Source organism: Pseudorasbora parva, chromosome 6, assembly GCF_024679245.1.
Source record: "Pseudorasbora parva isolate DD20220531a chromosome 6, ASM2467924v1, whole genome shotgun sequence".
Classification (NCBI taxonomy): Eukaryota; Metazoa; Chordata; class Actinopteri; order Cypriniformes; family Gobionidae; genus Pseudorasbora; species Pseudorasbora parva.
In genome coordinates, this window is record NC_090177.1 from 267,501 (window position 1) to 277,500 (window position 10,000).

Sequence of the window (10,000 nt, forward strand, 5' to 3'; positions counted from 1 at the left end):
GTGTGTTGTTCACTGAAGCTGGACTCTTCTCCGAGCTCGCGGCCGAATCTCAGCATGGAGTAGGCCAGAACCGTCTGTTATTGTGTGTTGTTGTGTGATTGTATGTGTTGTGTGATTGTAAGTGTTGTGTGTTATTGTGTGTTGTTGTGTGTTGTTCACTGAAGCTGGACTCTTCTCCGAGCTTGCGGCCGAATCTCAGCATGGAGTCGGCCAGAACCGTCTGTTGTTGTGTGTTATTGTGTGTTGTTGTGTGATTGTAAGTGTTGTGTGTTATTGTGTGTTGTTGTGTGTTGTTCACCAAAGCTGGACTCTTCTCCGAGCTTGCGGCCGAATCTCAGCATGGAGTTAGCTCAGAATCGTCTGTTGTTGTGTGTTGTTGTCTGTTATTCTGTGTTGTTGTGTGTGATTGTGTTGTTGTCGTATTGTGTGTTATTGTGTGTTGTTGTGTGTTGTTCACCAAAGCTGGACTCTTCTCCGTGCTTGCGGCCGAATCTCAGCATGGAGTCGGCTCAGAACCGTCTGTTGTTGTGTGTTGTTGTCTGTTATTCTGTGTTGTTCTGTGTGGTTGTGTTGTTGTCTTATTGTGTGTTGTTGTGTGTTGTTCACTGAAGCTGGACTCTTCTCCGAGCTTGCGGCCGAATCTCAGCATTGAGTCGGCCAGAACCGTCTGTTATTGTGTGTTGTTGTGTGATTGTAGGTGCTGTGTTGTTGTGTGTTGTGTGTTATTGTGTGTTATTGTGTGTTGTTCTCCGAAGCTGGACTCTTCTCCGAGCTCGCGGCCGAACCTCAGCATGGCGTTGGCCAGAACCGTCTGTTATTGTGTGTTGTTGTGTTATTGTGTGTTGTTGTGTGATTGTAGGTGCTGTGTGTTGTTGTGTTATTGTGTGTTGTTGTGTGTTGTTCACTGAAGCTGGACTCTTCTCCGAGCTTGCGGCCGAATCTCAGCATTGAGTCGGCCAGAACCGTCTGTTGTTGTGTTGTTGTCTGTTATTGTGTGTTGTTGTGTGATTGTAGGTGCTGTGTGTTGTTGTGTGTTGTTGTGTTATTGTGTGTTGTTGTGTGATTGTAGGTGCTGTGTGTTGTTGTGTTATTGTGTGTTGTTGTGTGATTGTAGGCGCTGTGTGTTGTTGTGTGTTGTTGCGTTATTGTGTGTTGTTGTGTGATTGTAGGTGCTGTATGTTGTTGTGTGTTGTTGAGTTATTGTGTGTTGTTCACCGAAGCTGGACTCTTCTCCGAGCTCGCGGCCGAAGCGCAGCATGGCGTCGGCCAGAACCGTCTCCGCCTGAGGGTAAGCCGGACCTTTATCCTGACCGCGGATCTTAGACATGGTGCTGATCATGCTCAGACGCGCCCGGGACGCTGAAACACACACACACACACACACACTCAGAAGAGCTGCTCATCCACATAAACACACACACATGACACACACACTCTCTCTCTCACTCTCTATCTCACACACAAACACACACACTCTCTCTCACACTCATACACACACTCACAAACACACACACACTCTCTCTCTCACACTCACACACACACACACACTCTCTCTCTCTCTCTCACACACACTCACCAGGGTTGGGCTGCAGGTATTCTGTGGTTTTGGTCATGATGTCGAGCACCGCTCTGCTCGTCGCGTCCACTTTCTGCACAAACAAACAAACACACAAGAGTTCACTGAACAAGTCACGTGTGTGTGTGTGTGTGTGTGTGTGTGTGTGTGTGTGTGTGTGTGTGTGTGTGTGTGTGTGTACCTTTTCCATTTCTTTGAAATCATCGTCCAGTTTGGTCCCTTCAGCTCCTCCCACCTTCTCACTGACTTTCTACAGGTGAGAAAACACACACACACACACACACACACACACACACACACACACACACACACACACACACACACACACACACACACACACACACACACAAACACACACACGCGTGAATGGCTCTCCTGTCGTGAGGCTGAAAACTGAAAAATGTTTGTCTACAAACTACAAACTACAGTTGAGACTGTGGTGATGTTCGTCTAGAGTTGTGACTGTAGTGATGTGTGTCTAGAGTTGTGACTGTAGTGATGTTCGTCTAGAGTTGTGACTGTAGTGATGTGTGTCTAGAGTTGTGACTGTAGTGATGTTCATCTAGAGTTGTGACTGTGGTGATGTTCGTCTAGAGTTGTGACTGTAGTGATGTGTGTCTAGAGTTGTGACTGTAGTGATGTTCGTCTAGAGTTGTGACTGTAGTGATGTTCGTCTAGAGTTGAGACTGTGGTGATGTTCGTCTAGAGTTGAGACTGTGGTGATGTTCGTCTAGAGTTGTGACTGTGGTGATGTTCGTCTAGAGTTGTGACTGTAGTGATGTTCGTCTAGAGTTGAGACTGTGGTGATGTTCGTCTAGAGTTGAGACTGTGGTGATGTTCGTCTAGAGTTGTGACTGTAGTGATGTGTGTCTAGAGTTGTGACTGTAGTGATGTTCGTCTAGAGTTGTGACTGTGGTGATGTTCGTCTAGAGTTGTGACTGTAGTGATGTTCCGTCTAGAGTTGTGACTGTAGTGATGTTCCGTCTAGAGTTGTGACTGTAGTGATGTTCGTCTAGAGTTGAGACTGTGGTGATGTTCGTCTAGAGTTGTGACTGTGGTGATGTTCGTCTAGAGTTGTGACTGTAGTGATGTTCGTCTAGAGTTGAGACTGTGGTGATGTTCGTCTAGAGTTGAGACTGTGGTGATGTTCGTCTAGAGTTGTGACTGTAGTGATGTGTGTCTAGAGTTGTGACTGTAGTGATGTTCGTCTAGAGTTGTGACTGTGGTGATGTTCGTCTAGAGTTGTGACTGTAGTGATGTTCCGTCTAGAGTTGTGACTGTGGTGATGTTCGTCTAGAGTGGAGACTGTGGTGATGTTCGTCTAGAGTTGTGACTGTAGTGATGTGTGTCTAGAGTTGTGACTGTAGTGATGTTCGTCTAGAGTTGTGACTGTAGTGATGTTCGTCTAGAGTTGTGACTGTGGTGATGTTCGTCTAGAGTTGTGACTGTAGTGATGTTCCGTCTAGAGTTGTGACTGTGGTGATGTTCGTCTAGAGTTGTGACTGTGGTGATGTTCGTCTAGAGTTGTGACTGTGGCGATGTTCCGTCTAGAGTTGAGACTGTGGTGATGTTCGTCTAGAGTTGAGACTGTAGTGATGTTTGTCTAGAGTTGTGACTGTGGTGATGTTCGTCTAGAGTTGTGACTGTGGTGATGTTCGTCTAGAGATGAGACTGTGGTGATGTTCGTCTAGAGTTGAGACTGTAGTGATGTTCATCTAGAGTTGTGACTGTAGTGATGTTTGTCTAGAGTTGAGACTGTAGTGATGTGTGTCTAGAGTTGAGACTGTAGTGATGTTCATCTAGAGTTGTGACTGTAGTGATGTTCGTCTAGAGTTGTGACTGTAGTGATGTTCGTCTAGAGTTGTGACTGTGGTGATGTTCGTCTAGAGTTGTGACTGTGGTGATGTTCGTCTAGAGTTGAGACTGTAGTGATGTTTGTCTAGAGTTGTGACTGTGGTGATGTTCGTCTAGAGTTGTGACTGTAGTGATGTTCGTCTAGAGTTGAGACTGTGGTGATGTTCGTCTAGAGTTGAGACTGTGGTGATGTTCATCTAGAGTTGTGACTGTAGTGATGTTCGTCTAGAGTTGTGACTGTGGTGAGGTTCGTCTAGAGTTGGGATTGTGGTGATGTTCGTCTAGAGTTGTGACTGTAGTGATGTTTGTCTAGAGTTGTGACTGTGGTGATGTTCGTCTAGAGTTGTGACTGTAGTGATGTTCGTCTAGAGTTGAGACTGTGGTGATGTTCGTCTAGAGTTGTGACTGTGGTGATGTTCGTCTAGAGTTGTGACTGTAGTGATGTTCGTCTAGAGTTGAGACTGTGGTGATGTTCGTCTAGAGTTGAGACTGTAGTGATGTTCGTCTAGAGTTGTGACTGTGGTGATGTTCGTCTAGAGTTGTGACTGTAGTGATGTTCGTCTAGAGTTGTGACTGTGGTGATGTTCGTCTAGAGTTGTGACTGTGGTGATGTTCGTATAGAGTTGTGACTGTAGTGATGTTTGTCTAGAGTTGAGACTGTAGTGATGTTCGTCTAGAGTTGAGACTGTGGTGATGTTCGTCTAGAGTTGAGACTGTGGTGATGTTCGTCTAGAGTTGAGACTGTAGTGATGTTCGTCTAGAGTTGTGACTGTAGTGATGTTCGTCTAGAGTTGTGACTGTGGTGATGTTCGTATAGAGTTGTGACTGTAGTGATGTTTGTCTAGAGTTGAGACTGTAGTGATGTTCGTCTAGAGTTGAGACTGTGGTGATGTTCGTCTAGAGTTGAGACTGTGGTGATGTTCGTCTAGAGTTGAGACTGTAGTGATGTTCGTCTAGAGTTGTGACTGTAGTGATGTGTGTCAAGAGTTGTGACTGTAGTGATGTTCGTCTAGAGTTGTGACTGTAGTGATAGTCGTCTAGAGTTGTGACTGTGGTGATGTGTGTCTAGAGTTGTGACTGTGGTGATGTTCGTCTAGAGTTGTGACTGTGGTGATGTGTGTCTAGAGTTGTGACTGTAGTGATGTTCGTCTAGAGTTGTGACTGTAGTGATGTTCGTCTAGAGTTGTGACTGTGGTGATGTGTGTCTAGAGTTGTGACTGTAGTGATGTTCGTCTAGAGTTGTGAGTGTGGTGATGTTCGTCTAGAGTTGAGACTGTGGTGATGTGTGTCTAGAGTTGTGACTGTAGTGATGTTCGTCTAGAGTTGTGACTGTGGTGATGTGTGTCTAGAGTTGAGACTGTGGTGATGTTCGTCTAGAGTTGAGACTGTGGTGATGTTCGTCTAGAGTTGTGACTGTGGTGATGTTTGTCTAGAGTTGTGACTGTAGTGATGTTCGTCTAGAGTTGTGACTGTGGTGATGTGTGTCTAGAGTTGTGACTGTGGTGATGTTCGTCTAGAGTTGTGACTGTGGTGATGTGTGTCTAGAGTTGTGACTGTAGTGATGTTCGTCTAGAGTTGTGACTGTGGTGATGTGTGTCTAGAGTTGAGACTGTGGTGATGTTCGTCTAGAGTTGTGACTGTGGTGATGTTTGTCTAGAGTTGTGACTGTAGTGATGTTCGTCTAGAGTTGTGACTGTAGTGATGTGTGTCTAGAGTTGTGACTGTAGTGATGTTTGTCTAGAGTTGTGACTGTGGTGATGTTCGTCTAGAGTTGTGACTGTAGTGATGTTCGTCTAGAGTTGTGACTGTGGTGATGTTCGTCTAGAGTTGTGACTGTAGTGATGTTCGTCTAGAGTTGTGACTGTGGTGATGTTCGTCTAGAGTTGAGACTGTGGTGATGTTCGTCTAGAGTTGAGACTGTGGTGATGTTCGTCTAGAGTTGAGACTGTGGTGATGTTTCGTCTAGAGTTGAGACTGTGGTGATGTTCGTCTAGAGTTGAGACTGTGGTGATGTTCGTCTAGAGATGTGACTGTGGTGATGTTCGTCTAGAGTTGTGACTGTGGTGATGTTCATCTAGAGTTGTGACTGTGGTGATGTTCGTCTAGAGTTGTGACTGTGGTGATGTTCGTCTAGAGTTGAGACTGTGGTGATGTTCGTCTAGAGTTGTGACTGTGGTGATGTTCGTCTAGAGTTGTGACTGTGGTGATGTTCGTCTAGAGTTGAGACTGTAGTGATGTTCGTCTAGAGTTGAGACTGTGGTGATGTTTGTAGTGATGTTTGTCTAGAGGTGTGACTGTGGTGATGTTCGTCTAGAGTTCAGACTGTAGTGATGTTCGTCTAGAGTTGTGACTGGTGATGTTCGTCTAGAGTTGAGACTGTAGTGATGTTCATCTAGAGTTGTGACTGTGGTGATGTTCGTCTAGAGTTGTGACTGTGGTGATGTTCGTCTAGAGTTGTGACTGTGGTGATGTTCGTCTAGAGTTGTGACTGTGGTGATGTTCGTCTAGAGTTGAGACTGTAGTGATGTTCGTCTAGAGTTGTGACTGTGGTGATGTTCGTCTAAAGTTGTGACTGTGGTGATGTTCGTCTAGAGTTGTGACTGTGGTGATGTTCGTCTAGAGTTGAGACTGTGGTGATGTTCGTCTAGAGTTGAGACTGTAGTGATGTTCGTCTAGAGTTGTGACTGTGGTGATGTTCGTCTAGAGTTGAGACTGTAGTGATGTTCGTCTAGAGTTGTGACTGTGGTGATGTTCGTCTAGAGTTGTGACTGTGGTGATGTTCGTCTAGAGTTGTGACTGTGGTGATGTTCGTCTAGAGTTGAGACTGTAGTGATGTTCGTCTAGAGTTGTGACTGTGGTGATGTTCGTCTATAGTTGTGACTGTGGTGATGTTCGTCTAGAGTTGAGACTGTGGTGATGTTCGTCTAGAGTTGTGACTGTAGTGATGTTCGTCTAGAGTTGAGACTGTCGTGATGTTCGTCTAGAGTTGAGACTGTGGTGATGTTCGTCTAGAGTTGTGACTGTAGTGATGTTCGTCTAGAGTTGAGACTGTGGTGAAGTATATCTAGAGTTGTGACTGTAGTGATGTTCGTCTAGAGTTGTGACTGTGGTGATGTGTGTCTAGAGTTGAGACTGTGGTGATGTTCGTCTAGAGTTGAGACTGTGGTGATGTTCGTCTAGAGTTGTGACTGTGGTGATGTTTGTCTAGAGTTGTGACTGTAGTGATGTTCGTCTAGAGTTGTGACTGTGGTGATGTGTGTCTAGAGTTGTGACTGTGGTGATGTTCGTCTAGAGTTGTGACTGTGGTGATGTGTGTCTAGAGTTGTGACTGTAGTGATGTTCGTCTAGAGTTGTGACTGTGGTGATGTGTGTCTAGAGTTGAGACTGTAGTGATGTTCATCTAGAGTTGTGACTGTAGTGATGTGTGTCTAGAGTTGTGACTGTAGTGATGTTTGTCTAGAGTTGTGACTGTGGTGATGTTCGTCTAGAGTTGTGACTGTAGTGATGTTCGTCTAGAGTTGTGACTGTGGTGATGTTCGTCTAGAGTTGTGACTGTAGTGATGTTCGTCTAGAGTTGTGACTGTGGTGATGTTCGTCTAGAGTTGAGACTGTGGTGATGTTCGTCTAGAGTTGAGACTGTGGTGATGTTCGTCTAGAGTTGAGACTGTGGTGATGTTCGTCTAGAGTTGAGACTGTGGTGATGTTCGTCTAGAGATGTGACTGTGGTGATGTTCGTCTAGAGTTGTGACTGTGGTGATGTTCATCTAGAGTTGTGACTGTGGTGATGTTCGTCTAGAGTTGTGACTGTGGTGATGTTCGTCTAGAGTTGAGACTGTGGTGATGTTCGTCTAGAGTTGTGACTGTGGTGATGTTCGTCTAGAGTTGTGACTGTGGTGATGTTCGTCTAGAGTTGAGACTGTAGTGATGTTCGTCTAGAGTTGAGACTGTGGTGATGTTCGTCTAGAGTTGAGACTGTAGTGATGTTTGTCTAGAGGTGTGACTGTGGTGATGTTCGTCTAGAGTTCAGACTGTAGTGATGTTCGTCTAGAGTTGTGACTGGTGATGTTCGTCTAGAGTTGAGACTGTAGTGATGTTCGTCTAGAGTTGTGACTGTGGTGATGTTCGTCTAGAGTTGTGACTGTGGTGATGTTCGTCTAGAGTTGTGACTGTGGTGATGTTCGTCTAGAGTTGTGACTGTGGTGATGTTCGTCTAGAGTTGAGACTGTAGTGATGTTCGTCTAGAGTTGTGACTGTGGTGATGTTCGTCTAAAGTTGTGACTGTGGTGATGTTCGTCTAGAGTTGTGACTGTGGTGATGTTCGTCTAGAGTTGAGACTGTGGTGATGTTCGTCTAGAGTTGAGACTGTAGTGATGTTCGTCTAGAGTTGTGACTGTGGTGATGTTCGTCTAGAGTTGAGACTGTAGTGATGTTCGTCTAGAGTTGTGACTGTGGTGATGTTCGTCTAGAGTTGTGACTGTGGTGATGTTCGTCTAGAGTTGTGACTGTGGTGATGTTCGTCTAGAGTTGAGACTGTAGTGATGTTCGTCTACAGTTGTGACTGTGGTGATGTTCGTCTATAGTTGTGACTGTGGTGATGTTCGTCTAGAGTTGAGACTGTAGTGATGTTCGTCTAGAGTTGTGACTGTGGTGATGTTCGTCTATAGTTGTGACTGTGGTGATGTTCGTCTAGAGTTGAGACTGTGGTGATGTTCGTCTAGAGTTGTGACTGTAGTGATGTTCGTCTAGAGTTGAGACTGTCGTGATGTTCGTCTAGAGTTGAGACTGTGGTGATGTTCGTCTAGAGTTGTGACTGTAGTGATGTTCGTCTAGAGTTGAGACTGTGGTGAAGTATATCTAGAGTTGAAACTGTAGTGATGTGTGTCTAGAGTTGTGACTGTAGTGATGTGTATCTAGAGTTGAGACTGTGGTGAAGTATATCTAGAGTTGAAACTGTAGTGATGTGTTTCTAGAGTTGTGACTATAGTGATGTTCGTCTAGAGTTGAGACTGTGGTGAAGTTTGTCTAGAGTTGAGACTGTAGTGATGTTCGTCTAGAGTTGTGACTGTGGTGATGTTCGTCTAGAGTTGAGACTGTAGTGATATTCGTCTAGAGTTGTGACTATAGTGATGTTCGTTTAGAGTTGAGACTGTGGTAATGTTCGTCTAGAGTTGAGACTGTAGTGATGTTTGTCTAGAGTTGTGACTATAGTGATGTTCGTCTAGAGTTGAGACTGTAGTGATGTTCGTCTAGAGTTGTGACTGTAGTGATGTGTGTTTAGAGTTGTGACTGTGGTGATGTTCGTCTAGAGTTGTGACTGTGGTGATGTTCGTCTAGAGTTGTGACTGTGGTGATGTTCGTCTAGAGTTGAGACTGTAGTGATGTTCGTCTAGAGTTGTGACTGTGGTGATGTTCGTCTAGAGTTGTGACTGTGGTGATGTTCGTCTAGAGTTGTGACTGTGGTGATGTTCGTCTAGAGTTGTGACTGTGGTGATGTTCGTCTAGAGTTGTGACTGTAGTGATGTTCGTCTAGAGTTGAGACTAAGGTGATGTTCGTCTAGAGTTGTGACTGTGGTGATGTTTGTCTAGAGTTGAGACTGTAGTGATGTTCGTCTAGAGTTGTGACTGTGGTGATGTTCATCTAGAGTTGTGACTGTGGTGATGTTTGTCTAGAGTTGAGACTGTGGTGATGTTCGTCTAGAGTTGTGACTGTGGTGATGTTCGTCTAGAGTTGTGACTGTAGTGATGTTCATCTAGAGTTGAGACTGTGGTGATGTTCGTCTAGAGTTGAGACTGTGGTGATGTTCGTCTAGAGTTGTGACTGTAGTGATGTGTATCTAGAGTTGAGACTGTAGTGATGTGTATCTAGAGTTGTGACTGTAGTGATGTTCATCTAGAGTTGAGACTGTGGTGATGTTCGTCTAGAGTTGTGACTGTGGTGATGTTCGTCTAGAGTTGTGACTGTAGTGATGTGTGTCTAGAGTTGTGACTGTAGTGATGTGTATCTAGAGTTGAGACTGTGGTGATGTATATGTAGAGTTGAAACTGTAGTGATGTGTTTCTAGAGTTGTGACTGTAGTGATGTGTTTCTAGAGTTGTGACTGTGGTGATGTTCGTCTAGAGTTGTGACTGTGGTGATGTTCGTCTAGAGTTGTGACTGTGGTGATGTTCGTCTAGAGTTGAGACTGTAGTGATGTTCGTCTAGAGTTGTGACTGTGGTGATGTTCGTCTAAAGTTGTGACTGTGGTGATGTTTGTCTAGAGTTGAGACTGTGGTGATGTTCGTCTAGAGTTGAGACTGTAGTGATGTTCGTCTAGAGTTGTGACTGTAGTGATGTTCGTCTAGAGTTGAGACTGTGGTGATGTTCGTCTAGAGTTGTGACTGTAGTGATGTTCATCTAGAGTTGTGACTGTGGTGATGTTCGTCTAGAGTTGTGACTGTAGTGATGTTCATCTAGAGTTGAGACTGTGGTGATGTTCGTCTAGAGTTGAGACTGTAGTGATGTTCGTCTAGAGTTGTGACTGTGGTGATGTTCGTCTAGAGATGTGACTGTGGTGATGTTCGTCTAGAGTT

The 10,000-nt window shown here is 44.9% G+C and overlaps 1 protein-coding gene across 1 annotated transcript in view; it reads right to left on the bottom strand.

Annotated features, from left to right (window-relative positions):
- The window catches only part of sh3gl2b (SH3 domain containing GRB2 like 2b, endophilin A1), a 26,458-nt gene that overhangs the window by 11,920 nt on the left and 4,538 nt on the right, over positions 1 to 10,000 (bottom strand). The window contains exons 2-4 of the mRNA XM_067445410.1: positions 1,758 to 1,826; positions 1,577 to 1,649; positions 1,216 to 1,359 (exon numbers count right to left, since the gene is read on the bottom strand). Of these exons, the coding sequence (XP_067301511.1) occupies positions 1,216 to 1,359; positions 1,577 to 1,649; positions 1,758 to 1,826 (286 nt within the window). The remainder of the gene's footprint in view (positions 1 to 1,215; positions 1,360 to 1,576; positions 1,650 to 1,757; positions 1,827 to 10,000) is intronic.